General features: G+C 35.5%; 1 protein-coding gene across 8 annotated transcripts in view; it reads right to left on the bottom strand.

The window, feature by feature from the left end:
• LOC136026522 (annexin A7-like) overlaps positions 1 to 21,211 on the bottom strand; it is a 216,870-nt gene that overhangs the window by 11,546 nt on the left and 184,113 nt on the right. For 7 of the 8 annotated variants that reach the window (XM_065703180.1, XM_065703176.1, XM_065703174.1 and 4 more), the window contains exons 3-5: positions 8,496 to 8,687; positions 4,664 to 4,904; positions 2,301 to 2,380 (exon numbers count right to left, since the gene is read on the bottom strand). In XM_065703180.1, the coding sequence (XP_065559252.1) occupies positions 2,301 to 2,380; positions 4,664 to 4,904; positions 8,496 to 8,687 (513 nt within the window). Of the gene's footprint in view, positions 1 to 2,300; positions 2,381 to 4,663; positions 4,905 to 8,495; positions 8,688 to 19,815; positions 19,932 to 21,211 lie in introns of those variants that run through there. The other variant, XM_065703181.1, reaches the window with a different exon arrangement.

The following is a 21,211-nucleotide window of genomic DNA, read 5'->3' as shown; positions in this document are numbered from 1 at the left end:
GAAGAGGGCTAAACTCTTCATTCAAATTTTTTATGATTACAATAAAAGTTTTCCTCGTTTTCACAAATATTTTCATAATTAACTTATTCACCTATTCCATACACTTTAAGCTGTCCTTTCCCGTTTCTGGCATTGGGTTTATATTTTTACCAAAGTTTATCTTTTTATCCAGCAATTTCCCCCTTAATTTTATTTTGTTATCACTTGTTTTCGACTTTTTTTTTCCATTATCACTTTTTCGGACCCGATTTATACTAATGCTCCATGCTTTATTTTTGTGTTACTTGACTTCGAAGGGTGTGCGAAGGCACGGAATGGCTGCCCCCCCCCCCAATTACACTACCTGGATGAAAGCCAATGAAACGGAGATCGGCACAACCGGTAGGGAATACAAAGCCTAATGCCGTATTCTTTTACCATTACATCGAGATAACTCATTTTTTCTCCAGATGTTATGTTCTCTCTTTTTGGCTTTTATTTTTCCTCATCTTTCCTAATGTTGCTCTGTCGGGAGAGGTACTAACAAATCTCTTCTGTGCTTACTTTACAAGAGCCCAAAATAGGGCGGTGAAGGCTACATTTCTTCTTCTTCAACTATACCCTTCTTCTTCTTCTATAGAGTTATACTGGAATAGCTCCGCTAGATCGTATTGTGGGTAAAAATAATCCTTATTTAGCGCATTCAGCTTTTCTTGGTATAATTCCACAGTTTCTGCAACAATTTTTCTCACAGTCCCGCTCATGCAGGTACTTTTCTTCTTTGCATAATTCTTCTCGCAGATTTGCTTTATCTAAATGATCATCAACAGCAGCTCAGAGGTCTCCTGTTTATCAATCTATTCAACTATGGAACTCCATCCATTCTGCTGTCCTTCTATCTCTCTCCGCAAAGGCAGTTTCTCCGCGGGGCTTTCAAGTCTAGTAACTTTTCTCTCTCGTTTTTCCCCCTTCTCTTTTCCTATTGTTTATCGTTTTTCTTTTTTTTGGAATTTCATTCTCATTGATATCTCTCTCTCCTCTTCCTTTTAAATTACTTCCACGAATTTTCCTAACTGCTATAATCCTTGTCCTTTTTTTTATCTTTTCGTTTCATGTTCTAATGTAAACTGGGTCTTATTTCCTGTTTTCTCTACTTTCATGATTTCTGCTTATTGTTATTATTATTATTACTACCTATCTTTTCTATGTTTTTGTTTTACCTTATTTAAGTGTTTATTCTCCTTCATCTTTATATTATATGAATTGTGTGATTTAGCGTAATGTTTACGGTTACTTCAGTGTTTATTATTGTATTGTGCGGCCCACAACAAGCCAAGCTTCTTAGGCCAAATAACCGTTTTACGTTGGCAATAGTGTTTGAGTATTTATAAAATGATTTTTTTATAGTTAACTAGAAGAAGGAAAAAAAAGTAGATGGCTATTCCCATTAGCGGTTTTAGGCTTCATAATTTGGGGAGATGGGGAGGTATACCGCAGGTATACTTTGTATATGACATAAAAAGAATTTAATTTAAGATTTCTAGAGTATCTGGGCAAGGAGGGCAGCTCCACTCCTGCACAAGCCTAGGACCGCCACTAGCTGTTCCCACGGTGCAACCGAATACCCACTAGGAATAAAGTAGACACATTGGCCACAATGTTTAAGAAATAGAATGCTCCATATTCTCCCTTCCAATCCACACGACCCTCCAATCCCCTTTTGATCTTCTCCTATATTCGAAAAAACAACATTGCATCATTTAAAGATAATACTATAACGTGACAAAGAATCTACAACATAAGTGGAAAATAAATATAAAAGCAAGTTTTTTAGCCTCCTCCCCGCCAAGTCCAAAAGTATTATATTTCATAACAGTCCCATACAACAGCCATTTTATAGATATTACAGTTTACACATTAATACTAGCATTTATCATTTTATGAATATTCAACCCCAAGTGTGGCTCAATCCCACTTTCTAGGGCTAAAATGAGAGAAAGGTTGAATTAACTAAGGTATGATCAGTGAATGAATGATGATAGACTGCCAAACATCTTCCTTGTCAGTCCACCATCTAGGGTCAAAGAAAAAGCAGACCCTTTAAAGAAAGATGTAAGGGAAATTGGAAGTAAGCAGGAGGGTGTAAAGAAGGACATTTGAATAGATTGGGGTAGAGTGGGAGAGTGTGTAGCTGTGTCGGCCTCAGATGGCTTGGTGCTGCAATGAGTTGTTAGTAGTAGTAGTAAATGTTGACCATAGCGGTCCTAACAATCAATAAAAAATACAAACACTTAAAGAATAATTTATAAAATATAACTTACAAGTAACATATTAAGCAGCATTGACAGCTTCCCCGATGTATACTTCTTTATTTCCTTTATTAGGTCATTCTTTGATTTCACTGAAATAATAATATGCCTTTAAGTTCAAAATTTGGAAGCTTGAATTGGCAGCAAAAAAAAAATAAATACTATCATCTAACTTGAAAAAGGAAGGAGAAATAGAAATAAAATTATAATTGTAATTTTAAAAAATGCAATTAAAAATACAGATATTAATTAAGCAGTGGGGTCGATTTACAAAAATTAGGGGGGGAGGGGGATTCATTTTCAGAACATAAAGGGCCAGAAGTATTATATTAATTGCCGATTCCAACTCACCTAGATCACCCCATTCAATTTACATCATTTCCAGTTCATTTTACATGTCAGATATTGCACATTTTGAACATTTTCCGTCCCTATATTCAAAATGAAAACTAGTCCTTGGAAATCAAATTTGGGCATCCTGTGGTGGGGCAATGGGTTTGACCTTAGCTTGGTAATACGGGACCCAGAGATCGAATCATGCTGCAGCAATGCACTGCAGGGCCGATGCAGGGACCTTAGTATTCAAGAAGCGTCGTTAATCTGATACAATACAATCAAATTTGGTCTCATTTTCTACTTTTTCACAATGTGAACACGGGTTCTAGGCCCCATCTAGATCACCCCATCCATTTAACCCATTTTTAATTGAGTTCATACCATTTTAAATGAAGATTTCCAAAATTTTTACAATTTTCCATCCTGAGCTTTAAGTTCAAAACAGGTCTTGTGAAATAAGAATTTGATGAATTTGTGAAATAAGAGTTTCATCAAAGTGGCAGGTAAACTTCGCTTCTAAGGAAAGGTTATTTTAAATCATGGATAATAATGGCTTAATACGCCTATGATAATTACAAAATGTATGTAAAGTCTATTGGGAGAGAGACGGAGCAGGTTTTGAAAAATCTTCTTTTTGAGGTAAATAAAGATGTTTTACAGGTCAAACCTCCCAATTCCTATGCCCTAGTTTAAATTTCTCACAATTTTCCTTCAAAACAGATCTCTTCTGAAATGGGCTGAGTATGGCCCTCAAGTCCTGTGTAAATGATACGCAAGGTATCATTGCAAAATCATTTGCACTTTGGTTCTTTACGCACTGGATTTTGCCAAAATGTAAGTATTTTTCTTCTGTTTTTCGTTTTATTGTTTAGCGTTTGTTGTGATTTATTTATATATATATTTTAAGCTATTTTTTTTTTGCTGATAAGGGCTCCCGGATACGAAACCTAAATATTTATATCCTTAAAATATTTTTATATTAATTTTTTTCGCTGCCTTATTAAGAAACTTTACCCGTTATTAGTCTATTTTAAATATTCCCATTATTATGGCAATAATTGGTTTTTCCGAATGACCTAGTGGCTAATAACTATTTAAATCAAAAATTTATCAATGGTTATGTTATTATACACATTAATTAGTTTTTACGGATATATGCATTTGTTTACACTTTTCCTCTTACTATTTTCCCTAATTTCATCTTCTTCTTCCTACTACTGAGCAAATTTCCAGTTGCCAATTTTCCATTAGTTTTCCCGTGGGTCAACCTACTGCTCAAACTGTTGCTCAACATTCAGCTTGTTACAAGTGATGCTCGTATTCTTTTTAAAGATCAGACATTTTATGATTTCTTCAATTATACAAATTGGTTATTAAATAGCCAAATTTACCCTCACCCCCTATCTAAACAGTCAGGCCCCCCAAATTCAGGCTAATTTCAATTTGGTTTCGGTAGCAATTTATGCAATACCTATTCCATCCCATGACATCACTTTCCGGAAAATCATGATTTGCGTATTTTTTTTAAAGCCTTACATTTTATTATCTCTTTAGTTATACAAATTGGTTATTAAATAGCCAAATTTACCCCACCCCCTATCTAAACAGTTAGGCCCACGAAATTCAGGCTAATTTCAATTTGGTTTTGGTAGCAATTTATGACAATACCTATTCCATCCCATGACATCACTTTCCAGAAAATCATGATTTGCGTATTTTTTTAAAGCTTTACATTTTATTATCTCTTTAATTATACAAATTGGTTATTAAATAGCCAAATTTACCCCCACCCCCCTATCTAAACAGTTAGACCCACGAAATTCAGGATAATTTCAATTTGGTTTCGGTAGCAATTTATGACAATATCAATTCCATCCCATGACATCACTTTCCAGAAAATCATGATTTGCGTATTTTTCTTTAAAGCTTTACATTTTATCATCTCTTCAATTATAGCCAATATACTCGCGCAGACACTCACATTTAGATCAAAACTAGTTTCAAACCAGGACAGATTTCAATACACAATCATTATTTACATTCATTCTCGTATCGAATCTTTAAATCCTTCAATTCCTCTGGGCTTCTGGAACAAATTATCTCAATTATGTTTCTATGCAAAGGACTATGAACTGTTTCAGAATAGGTTGAACCGTCAGAGTTCGAACTTGACCTTGTTTCTGTGTGATGAATGGCCTCGTAAAGATCATAGGCGAGGTACAATTGTGGTCTCATTATGAGAACCCGAGCCAACGATGAAGACAGCTTTTTCGTGAAACTCTAAAATAAGAAAAGGTTTATTTTGCGCATAATGGATTGTATATACTCGTAAATACATTTACAAACAAAGAAATATACAATCTCTTTAAGCAAGCAATAATTGTGTAAGTATTTATTTATTTACATATTATTTTCTGGAAAACAGCTTTTTTCAGAAATATTTCTATCATGAGATTTTCTAGCTTAAAAAAGCGATCGATATACAGAAGTTTGAGAAAATTATTTAATAGCCTTAACTTTAGAAAAAGTTTCATCTGAGTGACGTCATATTTCTGAATACATTGGGAAAGCAAACGTACGTCATATTTGCCTCAGTAGTGGCTGTGTCGTTTTTATTGTCTATGATGCAGGCAAAATTAGACAAGAAGCGTATGATTGACAAGAAAAATCATACGATAGATGTCAAGTTTATGAGTACATTTCAAAAAAATAAATTACATGAAAAACAAACATATACAGTCAAAATATTTGCGTCAGGAACAATTACAAAGAGTCAAAGACAAAAGTGAAGAATAAAGATACAACCGGTTCGAAATATATAGTCAAAATATTTGCGTCAGGGACAATTACAACGATTCAAAGACAAAAGTGAAGAATAAAGATACAACCGGTTCGAAGATAAGCGGCAGCAAGAATTAAAATAAGTGAAAAGTGAAGAATAAAAAAAATGTGTGGTTACAGTAAACAAGGAGTAGAATGAATTACAAATGAAAGTGTAGAAAAAAGAAATATGCGAAAATAAGGAGTAAAACGAATTAGAAATGAAAGTGCAAAAAAAAAATATGCAGCTAGAAGATATACCACGGCGAAGACAAAGACATATGCGATTAGAAGATGAGTCGCAGTGAGAATTACAAGCAACTGCATGAAAAAGAGTATCTGAACGTGTCAGAAATGGATTGAAGAACAAAAAGAATTGTTCTGTTAGAAGATAAGCGACAGCCAAAATCAGAACGAGACAAATGAAAGTGAAGAAGAAGGAAACATTACGTTAGACGAACAATCTTTGACGCCAACAAAATAAGGCACAAAAACCAGTACAAACCTACAAAGATGCCACAAACAACGCAACTGTTTATTACAAGTCCTTGGGACCCTTTAACTTTATAGACTCTGGGGAGTCCTCCATTTTTTCTTGGAAATAGTAGTAAACAAAGGTGATTCATTTGGAGTTTGCTACTTGCAACATGAATCAATATATACGAGCCTGCCACATGCCGAGTGCCTGGCTTTAAAATCGGCTACATAGTTGTTTTTTGTTTTTTTTTTATTTTAACTGGCATATTGACATTTATGGCCATTAAAACGATCTAAAAAGTCCACAACTTATTGGAAGAATTGTTTTTATCCGATGGTGGTTGTAACAAACCAATGGTGACGCCATGACATCAAGGAGAGGCTCACAGTTTGACGACAAGCAACGATAAGAATCAATATATAGAAGCATGCCGGGTAGCCATTCTTGGGACCCAGCTTAAATCATTTACATATTTTTTCTTTTTTTAAACTGGCTTACCAAACATTAAGAAATGTTTATTTCTAATAAAATTGTTCTACTACTACTACTACTAAAAGGAAGAATTGGTGTTTTTCCATGGTGGTCGTATCGACCCTATGGTGACGCAATGATATCAAGAAGAGGCTCTCATTGCCTGCGGTTACAAGATAAGCGATAATGAGAATCAAAATAGACAAGCCTGTCGCATAGCCATGACGGGGCCAGGCCTCTCTTTAAACGAACAATAATACCATATGTATTTATTTATGTGTGCATTTTTTCTCGAAAAAGCCTCCATATATATTTTTAGAAAATTGAAATCCTGGGATTTTCTGGCCTAAACAAGATCTATATAGGTCACGAGTTGAGAAAATTCGTTAAGAACCTTAGTTTAGGGAAAAAAAAAACCAATGAGTGACGTAATATTTAGGAGCACATTTCAAGAGCATGCATACGTCGTATTTGTCTCATTAGTGGTTGTATCGTTTTTAGTGTCTATGGTGCAGACAAAATTACACAAGAAACATAGCTAAGCATAAAATACCAATTGTAATGAGCCTTTTTGCAAAAGGCGTTTTCAGCAGTTTTATAATACGCAGAGGACAAAAACTTAAATTAACAGTTGCTTAAAATAAACTAACTAGACTGTCAAATGAGACCAGATCAAAAGGACAACCTGAGAAATATAGGTTCACATAGGTGAAAATAAACAACCTAGAGCATCAAATGCGACAAAACCAATCTAAGAAGCTAGGGCAAAAGGCGTTGAAAAATATCTGAAGTAATGATAAACGAAAATGAAAAAAAAAAAATTTATAGTAGTTAAGTATTAAGTAGTATTAGGTTACTCTCTATATCCTTATTTCATCTAGAACGTACAGCTATGGACTAGTAGCCCTGCCTCTGTACAACCTTACTGGATCTCCTCGCCTAAATTTCATGCCAGAGAGAAAAAAAGTTTTTAGTCTCATAATTTTCAAAAAGTAGTCTCACTATTTCTCTATGCCGGCAAAAGTTTTTTATGCCTTTATAGTTCAAAAATAACCACAATCTGAATTAAAAAATCTTGTCATATAAACGCCATTTCTAGAAAAAAAAGGAAGCATAAATACAAAAATAGATAGTAAAATACACTCTACTTGACACCATGAAGTTTCTTACTGCTACTTTAAACGAATAGATCTAGACCTCGTTTGTTCCTTAGTATCCCAGGAAGCCACCTATCTTCCCAACCATTGAAAGCATTTGAAAATAGTGAGAATTAAATCATTATATACAAGGGTTCATTAAGTATTTATGCAATAAAATTGGTATTTTAAAACGTTATTGGTATTTTTAAACGCATTTTAATGCTTTTCAGCTGCTTTTCCTCTCCTTTCTTGCAATCTACCAGCTTTACGACACAGACATGCGAGCAGCGTTTTTGCTAAATTCAACACTTCTTAACAGTAGAATCCTGCCATTTCATCGTTAGATATTTCATCAACACTTATTCTGACTTTCAGCAAATTAAGAGCAACTACGGCATGCAAAATTCTTGTCTCTGACACAAAAGTCTTATCAAAATCGCATGCATTGAGCGGCTGGCTTGTGACGTCAGAGATATTGTCACTTGGATTTACTGATTATTTGTTCTTGAAATAGACTGAGCTGGCTGCGACTGCATGAATTTTCAGCTACAAAATTGGTATTAGCAGGAATGGATTCTTGACCACTCAGGGTCTAAATGAGAAAGCTGCTTATACCAGAGAAAAAAACTTATAAATCACAATATTTCTCCCTACATCTCAGAGGACATAATTCTACGACCTTTGGAGCAGGGGTTAAAGTCCAGCACTTCCAACCCTTTGCCTAGGGGTAGGGGTAAGTGGTTTGACTTTGGAAGCTCAGCCATCATGAATCTGTTGAGACTTATGGTTAAACATATTCCCACAAATATCTGAGTCCCAGATGCACAGTGAAGTAGAGAATACTTGCCCTTGTTGCAAGTTCAAGTTTTCACATCTCAATCAGGTAACCTTGGCTTCCAGACCTTCCCAAAATCCTCACAGTAATTTAGTAGACAGTTAACACGAAGCTGAAGATATATTTACCTTTCCATATCTATTTTGGTACGCTTCACATACATCTAATCTCTGCTTCCAAGTTCTCTTCCCCATGACACCAATGACAGCTTTCTCATCTGTTCCAAAAATGCCCTTCGAAAAGCTCTTAAGCATTTGACAGTCTTCGTCTGGGTCAAAGGGTACAGCGGGAAGTAGTGTCGGGCTAAGAGCTTCATTTCTCTGCAATGAAAGCATATAGGAGCACATTAGACAAGAACCAGGTAAAGCAGGCATGTTAGCTTTTTGTTTCTACTAACATATGACAGTGAATAGCACAAGAACCTGAATCTTACCGCTTAATTAGATAACATCTAAGGAAAAAATAATGGCGTTTAAAGTAATAAGAAGCACATATTATATATAAGCATAAAGTATGATAACAATAATGAGTACAATAACAATTTAACTGATAAAAAGAAGCGTAAAGACAATATTCGGTGAAATGCATAAGCTTCATAACAAAGTCAATGTGATGTTGCAACCACTTACTACTATTTTACAGACGTATATCGTTACATAAAAGCATACTAAAAATAAAACAGCTTCTTAGAACACACCAGGGACGTAATTTGCTAAGAGGCAAGGGGAGGGGTAACTGCCCCCTCCTGACCCAAGTTTTCCCCAAACCTCATTTTGCTCCCCAGCTGAAGCATAGTTTTAGCAGAAATCTTGCCAAAACTGAGATGAGACTGAACAATTCAAGCATCCAGAGAAACAGGTCAGTTTTCATTAGTATATATTTCCCTTTATGGCAATATATGGCTCATTTTCAGTTTTCAGTTATTTTTACTTATTTCGGGAAAATTGGCTCCAAATTTCCTCTCCCCCACAGAATTTTGACGAAATAACAGCATTGGATCGCACTGTCTTTTTATTGACAATTGAGACAACATTTACTAAAAACGGATAATATTCAACATATAATATTTCTCATATAAGACGATGACAAATTCTTGACACAAAAATAACAATAAAAAACAAAATATTTCGGCTCTACATCCAAAAGCCATTGTAAATTGTATTAAAAACAACAAGTTTTTTTTTTAATTGAAAGCAAGGAGCGACACTAGGACTTAAAACGAACAGGAATTCCTCCTTATGTAAAAGGGGCTGTTCCCTCCTCAACGCCCCACTCTTTACGCTAAAGTTTGACTCTTTCGCTCAACTCTACTTTTTAAAACAATAAAAAACTTTAGCATAAAGAGGGGGGCGTTGAGGAGGGATCAGCCCCTTTTACATAAGGAGGAATTTCTGTTCGTTTTAAGTTTGAATGTCACTCCTTACATTCAGTTAAAAAAACTTGTTTTTTTTTTCATTTAATTCCTGAACGTTTTTGAATTAATGCATGTTTTGATTTTGGCTCTCCGCACATGAATAATTAAAATAAATTTGCATATTAATTTTTTCGGCTCATTGGCTTTCTCTTAGTTTTGATCGGACGATTTTGACAAAAAAGGGGTGGGGGTGAGGAGGCCTAGTTGCCCTCCAATCTTTTGGTTACTTAAAAAGGTATCTTGAACTTTTAATTTTTTACGAACGTTTTTATTAGTAAAAAGTATACGTAACTTGCGAATTAACTTCCGTAAGGAGCTTCTATATTCGTATATTTTTATCACGTATATGAGAGGGTTTGCCACCTTGTTAATACCTCGCTCTTTACACTAAAGCTCAAATTTTGCCCCAATTCATTCAAGGGAATGACCCTTGAATCACAAAGGTAGTAGAAAAAATAGTTCAAATTACTAAAAATACTTTAGTGTAAAAAGCGAGGTATTTATGAGGAGATGAACCCCTCATATGCGTAACAATTTCTGTTCGTTTTAAGTTTTAATGCTGCTCCTTACTTTCAGTTGAAAGCACTTTTAATATTTTTTATTGTTTTTGTTTTAAATAATGCTAGAAAAACTCCTGGGCCCCCTTCATGGAATTTCTCTCCCCCATGACGAATTCCTCCATGGAAAGATCCTCCCACGTAGCCCCTTCCCCAAAAATACAAAAAAAAAATCCCCCTGAAAATGTCGGTACACTTCCCAATGATCATTACTATATGTATACACTGGTCAAAGTTTGTAACTTACAGCCCCTGCTCTGGGGACTGTGAGGGAGTAAATTGTCCCCAAAGACATATTTATTAGCTTTTCGACTATTTTAAACACAATGGCTATCTCTAAATTTTGATTTGTTGACTTTGGGGAAAAAATGAGTGAGGGAGGGGGCCAAGGTGCCCTCCAACTTTTTGGTCACTTAAAAAGGGCAATAGAACTTCTGATATCCGTTAGAATGAGCCCTTTCGCGACATTCTAGGACCACTGGGTCGATACCATCATCCCTGGGGAAAAGGAAGAAAAAAAAATATAAATAAACACGCACCCGTGATCGGTCTTCTGGCAAAAACTACGAAATTCCACATTTTTGTAGATAGGAGCTAGAAACGTCTACAGTATGGTTCTCTGATACGCTGAATACGATGGTGTGACTTTCGTTATGATTACATGACTTTTAAGGGGTGTTGTTCGACTATTTTCTAAAATAAGGCAAATTTTCTCAGGCTCGTAACTTTTGATGGGTAAGACTAAACTTGATCAAACTTAAATATTTATAAGCAGCATGATGCTTTTGACGTAGCTATTGGTATCAAAATTCCGTTTTTCAGAGTTTTGGTTACTATTGAGTCGGGTCGCTCCTTCAAACAGTTCGTTACCACGAACTGTTTGATAAGACAATGGTATAACAACAATGTTTTGTATAGCAGAATGGCGCAACGAACATTGTATAAAGACAATGTTCGGGGAAATACATAAAGCTTCATGACAGAGTAAATGTGATGTTGAAACCACTTACTATTACTTTTCAGTAATAGATCGTTATTAAGTAAAAACTAAAATTCTGTATTATATTTCAAATGTCAGAAGTATGAAGAGGAAAGCTATTGAAAATGGGATGTGAAGGCAAATGTAGTGTCTCAGCAACTTTCATATACAGGTTATTTTTGAGAGTTAAACTATGTGGTAGCCCAGTTTGCGAAGTAGGTTCGTAAAGTTGTGTTCCAATAATCACTAAGTAATTTATTTTGGTAGGAGAGGAAGGATTATATTTGGATATAGTAGATGCTAGCCGTCTAAGCCCACCCTTTATCTTTGCCTGGTTGTAAATAAAATTTAAATTCCTTCATTCTTTTATTCAGAAGAGGAGCCTCTTATGAAATAAAGACACATAAACTTGACGACAGACTAAACCAAAACATAATAATAATAATTCACAAAATGGTTTTGATATTTTAAATACAAATAACAATCTTAATTTTTTTTTATAATTAAGAATTAAATAAATAATTCTACACGTAAAAAAGTTGCATAGGGATCTTTTGGGGCTCCATCCCCAGGCCTCTTAGCCTTCCCCGGACTCTCTCTATGGCCTAGAGTCACATATTAAGAAGTTAGTCTTTAACAGGGGTCTTAATTTTAGTGTTTTTGGTTATTACATCATTTTGGAGTATCCCTGATGCAGAGAGAATATTTTGTCCTTACGTCAGACAATTTCGACTTTTATAGGGCTCCCAGTAATATTTGGGTTCGGAAAAAGTTCGTACCGGTTTTTTTTTCCCCTGTCTCTCTTTTACAACGATTTTTTTCGGGGACTGTCAATAGCGATAATGAAAAGTATAAGAAGAAGTGCAACCCAAAGACAGAGGCGATTTGAACAATTAGGTTTCTGTATTCTCTCCTCCTTTTTTATCACTGGCGCCCCAGATGTCAAGCCAAAATATTTCGGCGTTTCAGTGTCACGCTATTCACCTTTTTTTCCCTTGTCTTTACCTTTTTTTAGTCTTTACATGCTTGTTTTTTTCACTTACTAAAAATTTCATCCATTTTTAATGTATTTTCGTTTCAATTGTTATTTTTAAACCACTATAAAATACAAAAATAGAGCGGAGTGACACAATACATAAGAGGAAAAGAAACAAAAAATCAATCAAAACAGTTATCTGTATGAAAAAATGGAATAAGACTACAAGAGCCACCCATGTAGCACGGCCATGAAGCATACTTCTTTAAATCAAACTTTTTTCAAGGACAATAACTACGACTTCAAACTAGGCATTCAGTACTAGATCCTATTTAAACTTTCCGGACTTTTTCGACAAAGAGAGAATGAAATGATCAAAAAGCCCCACCCTCCATATGTGCATTATAGAAATGCTGAATCTAAATGAGATAGCCACTCCGTATGGCAGTACACAGAAGAAAATTTGGTCCTGAATCAGGAAAGAAGAATAGTGTTAAAGAAATAAAAAGAAAAAGAAGAACACTAAAGAGTTTTTAAATCAAAAGTTAAAAACTTTCCGAATTATAAGATGACTGGCTTACCTGTCGCGCGTTGCTGCGAAATTCAGGGAACCCCCCTCACCGAAAGTTTCCCATCAGGAAACCACCCTCCATGAAAAATCTCCCACGCATTGATAATGATCGTATTTTTAATTTTACGGTACCTGAAAATTTCTCCCCGCAGACAATTTCCCCTGGAAATTCTTCATGCGGGAAACTCCTCCTACGTAGAGATTCCACCCATGGAAAATTATCCCCCGGAAAACAATCCCCACACGTAAAAAATTATCCCTACAACTCCCCAACGTAGAAAATTCACTCCAGACAATACCCTGTGAAAAGTTTTCCCAACATGTAAAACAGCCATCGTATTTTTAGATATAAGAGTATTTGAAAAACTATGTTAGGATTATTAACTTACCTGTCGGGCGTTATTGGATAATGAATATTAGAAAATAAGAATAATGTGGATGGAATTAATCTTCAAATATTTATATAAAGGGGTATCTAATTTAAGTCAGTACAGAATCTGTTAAGAGGGCCTTAGTGAGGGGGGGATTGTAGATCTAAAACCTTCCCAAGAGTTACTCAACAACTTCTTAAATTTTCTAGACGATCGGATAAACAGAGAAGTAATGCATACAGGAGACACATAAAGAGGCATACATACGATTTTAAACGAGTATTGATAAAATACAGAAAGGATACAATTTTATAATGAGTACGGGTTAAATTTACAAATAATAATGACCAAGCTGACAGGCGTTTTGTAGAAAAGTTCTAAATTGGTGTATCCCAAGTCACCTAAGAATCGCACACTCTAATTTGGTGGATGGTGAATTAGCTCTTTAGAGGTAAGGGCACCAAGATACATCTAAGGGGTAAGACAACAGGTAAGTTTTCCAAAAATGTCAATAGGAGAGGGACGTTGGGAAAAAGTTTTGCCCGAAAAGGCCCACATTTTCTATATTGTTTTCAATTTTTTTGGTCTTCTAGGAGAGGGAAGGGGCTGAAGTAATCATCTGCCTTATCCTGTGGGCTCTACTGTTTAGTATCTATCTATATATATAAAAACTAGCTGTTGGGGTGGCGCTTCGCGCCACCCCAACACCTAGTTGGTGGGGGCGCTTCGCGCCCCCCCAAGCCCCCCCCGCGCGCGTAAGTCGTTACGCGCCATATTAGTTACGTGCCATTGTAGTTGTGTCCCTATGTCCTACCTGTGAATATAGATAGATATATATATATACATGTTTTAACTACGTAAAACTTGCGAATATACAACATTCTTTGCTGTCCCATTGTCTGTGCATATAAATAGATTGTCAGGTTTACCGACCCTTGAACATGCAACATATAATGGTCCATGGGAAAACAATCCGTATTCAGATCTATACCTCATGATTCTAATGATTGCCCTTGAGCTTTGTTGATGGTGATTGCTAATCGACCATTCCCTGTGTCGCCGACGTCATTTATATATCCCCCTGTGCCCCCCGGCATCCCCTTTGTAGTTGTGTCCCTGTGTCCCGGTCGTCATTTATATTCCCTGTGCCCCGGTCGTCATTTGTGTCCAGGTGTCCCAGTCTGTGATTTCTCTTTGAGTGTCCCGGGCGTCATTTATATTCCTTGTGTCCCTGTCCCGGTCGTCATTTATATCCCCCTGTGCCCCCCGGCGTCCCCTTTGTAGTTGTGTCCCTGTGTCCCGGTCGTCATTTATATTCCCTGTGTCCCGGTCGTCATTTGTGTCCCGGTGTCCCAGTCTGTGATTTCTCTTTGAGTGTCCCGGGCGTCATTTATATTCCTTGTGTCCCGGTGTCCCGGTCGTCATTTATATCCCCCTGTGCCACCCGGCGTCCCCGTTGTAGTTGTGTCCCTGTGTCCCGGTCGTCATTTATATTCCCTGTGTCCCGGTCGTCATTTGTATCCCGGTGTCCCGGTCTGTATATACATTCGTTTTTTTTAGTTTTGTTTTTCTCCTTTATTTTTCATTTTTTTCCTTTTTTATTTTTTTTCTTTTTTAGTTTTTTTAGTTTTTTAGCTTTTTTAGTTTTTTTATTAGTTTTTAGTTTTTTTTCTTTTAGTTTTTTTGTAGTTTTTACCTTTTTTTTAGTTTTTTTAGTTTTTTTTTACTTATGTCCTGGTCGTCATTTATACTCCCTGTGTCCCGGTCGTCATTTGTGTCCAGGTGCTTTGTTGATGGTGATTGCTAATCGAACATTCCTTTTGTCCCGGTCGCTTTCTCTTTGAATGTCGTCATTTATATTCCCTATGTGCCGGTGTCCCGGTCGTCATTTGTGTCCCGATGTCCCGGTCTGTAATTTCGTCAGTTGAAAACATGACGTCAGTCGACACACAAACATGACGTCACCCGACAGACAAACCCACACACACACAGACAACTTATTTATATATATATATAGATATATATATATATATATATATATAGATAGACTAGCTGTTGGGGTGGCGCTTCGCGCCACCCCAACACCTAGTTGGTGGGGGCGCTTCGCGCCCCCCCCCCCCAAGCCCCCCCGCGCGCGTAAGTCGTTACGCGCCATATTAGTTACGCGCCATTGTAGTTGTGTCCCTATGTCCCACCTGTGAATATAGATAGATATATATATATATATATATATATATATATATATATATATATATATATATATATTATATATATATATATATATATATATATACTAGCTGTTGGGGTGGCGCTTCGCGCCACCCCAACACCTAGTTGGTGGGGGCGCTTCGCGCCCCCCCCAAGCCCCCCCGCGCGCGTAAGTCGTTACGCGCCATAATAGTTACGCGCCATTGTAGTTGTGTCCCTATGTCCCACCTGTGAATATAGATAGATATATATATATATGGTTTTAACTACGTAAAACTTGCGAATATACAACATTCTTTGCTGTCCCATTGTCTTTGCATATAAATAGATTGTCAGGTTTACCGACTCTTGAACATGCAACATATAATGGTCCATGGGAAAACAATCTGTATTCAGATCTATACCTCATGATTCTAATGATTGCCCTTGAGCTTTGTTGATGGTGATTGCTAATCGACCATTCCCTGTCCCGGTGTCCCGGTCGTCATTTACATCCCCCTGTTTCCCCCGGTGTCCCCGTTGTAGTTGTGTCCCTGTGTCCCGGTCGTCATTTATATTCCCTGTGTCCCGGGTCCCGGTCGTCATTTGTATCCCGGTGTCCCGGTCTGTATATACATTCGTTTTTTAGTTTTGTTTTTCTCCTTTATTTTTTTCCTTTTTTTTTCTTTTTTAGCTTATTTAGATTTTTAGATTTTTTAGTTTTTTTATTAGTTTTTAGTTTTTTTTTCTTTTTAGTTTTTTTGTCCCGGTCGTCATTTATATCCCCCTGTTTCCCCCGGTGTCCCCGTTGTAGTTGTGTCCCTGTGTCCCGGTCGTCATTTATATTCCCTGTGTCCCGGTCGTCATTTGTATTTTTTTCCTTTTTTTTTCTTTTTTAGCTTATTTAGATTTTTAGATTTTTTAGTTTTTTTATTAGTTTTTAGTTTTTTTTTCTTTTTAGTTTTTTTGTCCCGGTCGTCATTTATATCCCCCTGTTTCCCCCGGGTCGTCATTTATACTCCCTGTGTCCCGGTGCTTTGTTGATTGCTAATCGAACATTCCTTTTGTCCTGGTCGCTTTCTCTTTGAGTGTCGTCATTTATTTTTTTCTTTTTTAGTTCTTTTAGTTTTTACCTTTTTTAGTTTTTTTTTGTTTTTATTTTTTTAGTTTTTTACCTTTTTTTAGTTTTTTTAGTTTTTTTTAGTTTTTTAGCTTTTTTATTTTTTTTATTAGTTTTTAGTTTTTTTGTAGTTTTTGCCTTTTTTTTAGTTTTTTTAGTTTTTTAGCTTTTTTATTAGTTTTTAGTTTTTTTTGTAGTTTTTGCCTTTTTTTAGTTTTTTTAGTTTTTTAGCTTTTTTATTTTTTTTATTAGTTTTTAGTTTTTTTTGTAGTTTTTGCCTTTTTTTTCTCTTTGAGTGTCGTCATTTATTAGTTTTTTCCTTTTTTTTTTAGTTTTTTATTGGTTTTTACCTTTATTTTAGCTTATTTTTCAGTTTTTTCCTTTTTTTTAGTTTTTTTTATTTTTTATTTTTTTTAGTTTTTTACCTTTTTTTAGTTTTTTTAGTTTTTTAGCTTTTTTACTTTTTTTATTAGTTTTTAGTTTTTTTTGTAGTTTTTGCCTTTTTTAGTTTTTTCAGTTTTTTTTTTAGTTTTTTATTGGTTTTTACCTTTATAGTTTTTTTAGTTTTTTAGCTTTTTTATTTTTTTTATTGGTTTTTAGTTTTTTTTGTAGTTTTTGCCTTTTTTTAGTTTTTTCAGTTTTGACGTCACCTGATCCAGTTTTTTCAGGTGACGTCACCTGACACATCCATCCATCCATCCATCCACCCATCCATCCACAGACAACTTATTTTTATATATATAGATATATATATATATATGTTTTTAACTACGTAAAACTTGCGAATATACAACATTCTTTGCTGTCCCATTGTCTGTGCATATAAATAGATTGTCAGGTTTACCGACTCTTGAACATGCAACATATAATGGTCCATGGGAAAACAATCCGTATTCAGATCTATACCTCATGATTCTAATGATTGCCCTTGAGCTTTGTTGATGGTGATTGCTAATCGACCATTCCCTGAGTCGCCATCGTCATTTATATATCCCCCTGTGCACCCCGGCGTCCCCTTTGTAGTTATGTCCCTGTGTCCCGGTCGTCATTTATATTCCCTGTGTCTCGGTGGTCATTTGTGTCCCGGTGTTCCAGTCTGTGATTTCTCTTTGAGTGTCCCGGGCGTCATTTATATTCCTTGTGTCCCGGTGTCCCGGTCTTTTTTTAGTTTTTTTAGTTTTTTTTTTTTTTTACTTATGTCCTAGTCGTCATTTATACTCCCTGTGTCCCGGTCGTCATTTGTGTCTCGGTGCTTTGTCGATTGCTAATTTATATTATATTTATATTTATATTTTTTATATTTATTAATTTTTTTTAGTTTTCTTTTTCTCTTATTTTTCAGTTTTTTCCTTTTTTTTAGTTTTTTCTTTTTTAGTTTTTAGTTTTTTTTTTGTTTTTTACCTTTTTTTAGTTTTTTTAGTTTTTTTAGTTTTTTTAGTTTTTTTAGTTTTTTTAGTTTTTTAGCTTTTTTAGTTTTTTTATTAGTTTTTAGTTTTTTTTTAGTTTTTGCCTTTTTTTAGTTTTTTCAGTTTTTTTTAGTTTTTAGTTTTTTACCTTTTTTTTAGTTTTTTTTAGTTTTTTAGCTTTTTTAGTTTTTTTTCTTTTTAGTTTTTTTTGTAGTTTTTACCTTTTTTAGTTTTTTTTCTTCTTTTGTATTAGTGTGAAATAATTCAGACGTCATATGCGGACAAACACGACGTCACTCGACAGACAGACAGACAGACATAACCCACAAACAACTTATTTTTATATATATTTATTCATATTTTTTTAGTTTTCTTTTTCTCTTTTATTTTTCAGTTTTTTCCTTTTTTTTAGTTTTTTTCTTTTTTAGTTTTTAGTTTTTTTTAGTTTTTTACCTTTTTTAAGTTTTTTTTAGTTTTTTTAGTTTTTTAGCTTTTTTAGTTTTTTTATTAGTTTTTATTTTTTTTGTAGTTTTTGCCTTTTTTTATTTTTTCAGTTTTTTTTTAGTTATTAGATTTTTACCTTTTTTTAGTTTTTTTTAGTTTTTTAGCTTTTTTAGTTTTTTTTCTTTTTAGTTTTTTTTGTAGTTTTTACCTTTTTTGGTTTTTTTCTTCTTTTGTATTAGTGTGAAATAATTCAGACGTCATATGCGGACAAACATGACGTCACCTGATCCACGATCCACAGACAACTTATTTTTATATATATAGATAGAAGATAGATAGATAAGTTGTCTGTGTGTGTGTGTGTCGAGTGACGTCATGTTTGTGTGTCGACTGACGTCATGTTTGTTGATTGACGAAATTACACACCGGGACATCAGGACATCTATCTATATAAAAATAAGTTGTCTGTGTGTCTGTGTGTCAAGTGACGTCATGTTTGTGTGTCGACTGACGTCATGTTTGTTGATTGACGAAATTACACACCGGGACATCGGGACACAAATGACGACCAGGACACCGGGACATAGGGAATATAAATGACGACCTGGACACTCAAAGAGAAAGCGACCGGGACACAAGGAATGTTCGATTAGCAATCACCATCAACAAAGCACCGGGACACAAATGGCGACCGGGACACAGGGAATATAAATGACGACCAGGACACTCAAAGAGAAATTACAGACCGGGACACCGGAACACAAATGACGACCGGGACAAAAATGACGACCGGGACACCGGGACACAGGGAATATAAATGACGACCGCGACACTCAAAGAGAAATTACAGACTGGGACACCGGGACACAACTGACGACCGGGACAAAGGGAAACAATAACAACGGGGACGCCGAAGGGCACAGGGGGATATATAAATGACGACAGGGACACAGGGAATGTTCGATTAGCAATCACCATCAACAAAGCTCAAGGGCAATCATTAGAATAATGAGGTATAGATCTGAATACAGATTGTTTTTCCCATGGACAATTATATGTTGCATGTTCAAGAGTCGGTAAACCTGACAATCTATTTATATGCACAGACAATGGGACAGCCAAGAATGTTGTACATTCGCAATTTTTACGTAGTTAAAAATATATATATATATACATATATATATATATATATATATATATATATATATATATATATATATATATATATATATATATATATATATATATACTCACAGGTGGGACACAGGGACACAACTACTATGGCGCGTAACTAATATGGCGCGTAACGACTTGCGCGCGCGGGGGGCTTGGGGAGGGCGCGAAGTGCCCCCACCAACTAGGTGTTGGGGTGGCGCGAAGCGACACCCCAACAGCTAGTTATTAATAAATTTGTAAATTTTACCTTTTTTTCAAACATGATATATTAGCACTTTGAAATAGATATTCAGAACTAGCTCATACTTAAAATTTTGTAGTTTATGATTCAGACGGATATGAAGTTTTATCTAACTTTTATCGTAATGAGCTAACAGCAAACCTAACAAAATTATGTTTAAAGGTTTTTACAGGTTGTAAAGCTATTCGCTAATGATAACGATAGTTGATATCACAAAGCAGAAGAATTTAATGTTACAAAAAAATCAAGAGGCACATTGAAGAGCAAAATAATTAGAGACAGCAGCCACCTCTGCTCCCGCTATTATCGCTTAAGTTTGGTAAATGCCGTACGATTGTTTTAATGATTGACTGGCTTTCAAAACATTCTAACTGGAAGCTTTTATTATTTGAAAGAAATGCAAATAAGTATAAGTATCATACTCAAAGTGGCACAATAATTTTTTTTCTTTTTTTTTCACGTTGCCCGTGTCCCATCGATTTTTGAAAGATAGAAAAAAAGTTACACCTTAGGGTAAAAAGGAGTGGGTTATGTGGCAGCAGCCCCTCCTCTTATATATAAGATAATTATGTTGCAGGCGAAAGACTTCGGTTATTCAGTTTTATTTATTTTTTACTTTTTTAATTTCAGGTTATTGCAAAAAAGTGATAAAGGTCTAACCTCTGCAGTTTAACGGAGAGTGTGTACCTTAGGCGAGACGGATGAACATGGTATTGCATTTCGGAACGCGGCGTAAGGTTCTTGCCTGGGGACCAACAGCATATTTTTTACCTGTCCTTCAGCTAGATATATCAGTTTTACAATCTAAGCCACACAAGGCTATTTGCAACTGCTCGGCTAAGCCTTTGTTTCTTCGAGCCATGATTCGGTTTTAGAAAGAATCCACAGGACAAGTGAAACAACCAACTGAAGCAGGCAAACCGGCAGGCGCCAGGTTCACACTGAAGTTAAATTGTAACCTAAAAGGGCGTAAGGTGCGCAATGATTCCGACCTGCATCATTGCGCGATGCACAATCCCGCGAAAATTCCTTGGAATAATAAATGGAAAAACTTACAAAAAAAAGTTTTAAAAAATTAGTTAAAAAACGAACAATCTCTCCTGGTCCGAAAGTGCTGCCATCTACTTTTGGAAGCAGCTTCTAGATGTGGCTTCGGTTTAGCCTATTCTTTCGTTTTCTGCATTTAGGACTGACGAGAAAAATGGTATTACACCTGCTCAACTTTACTAGTCCTGTCACTGCTAATGAAATCGGAGCTTACTCTTTGCTCCAAGCTTAGAAGTGACATAAGAAAGATTGCGCATGGGAAGAAAATCAATTTTGAACAAGGGGAGTTGCGATTTCAATTTTAACACTAATCAGTAAACCCTGAAGAGCAGGTAAAACTAAAAAAAATAAAAAA

Source organism: Artemia franciscana, chromosome 4, assembly GCF_032884065.1.
Source record: "Artemia franciscana chromosome 4, ASM3288406v1, whole genome shotgun sequence".
Lineage (NCBI taxonomy): Eukaryota > Metazoa > Arthropoda > Branchiopoda > Anostraca > Artemiidae > Artemia > Artemia franciscana.
The sequence above is the reverse complement of the archived record's forward strand: the minus strand, read 5'-3'. Positions and strand labels throughout refer to the sequence as shown.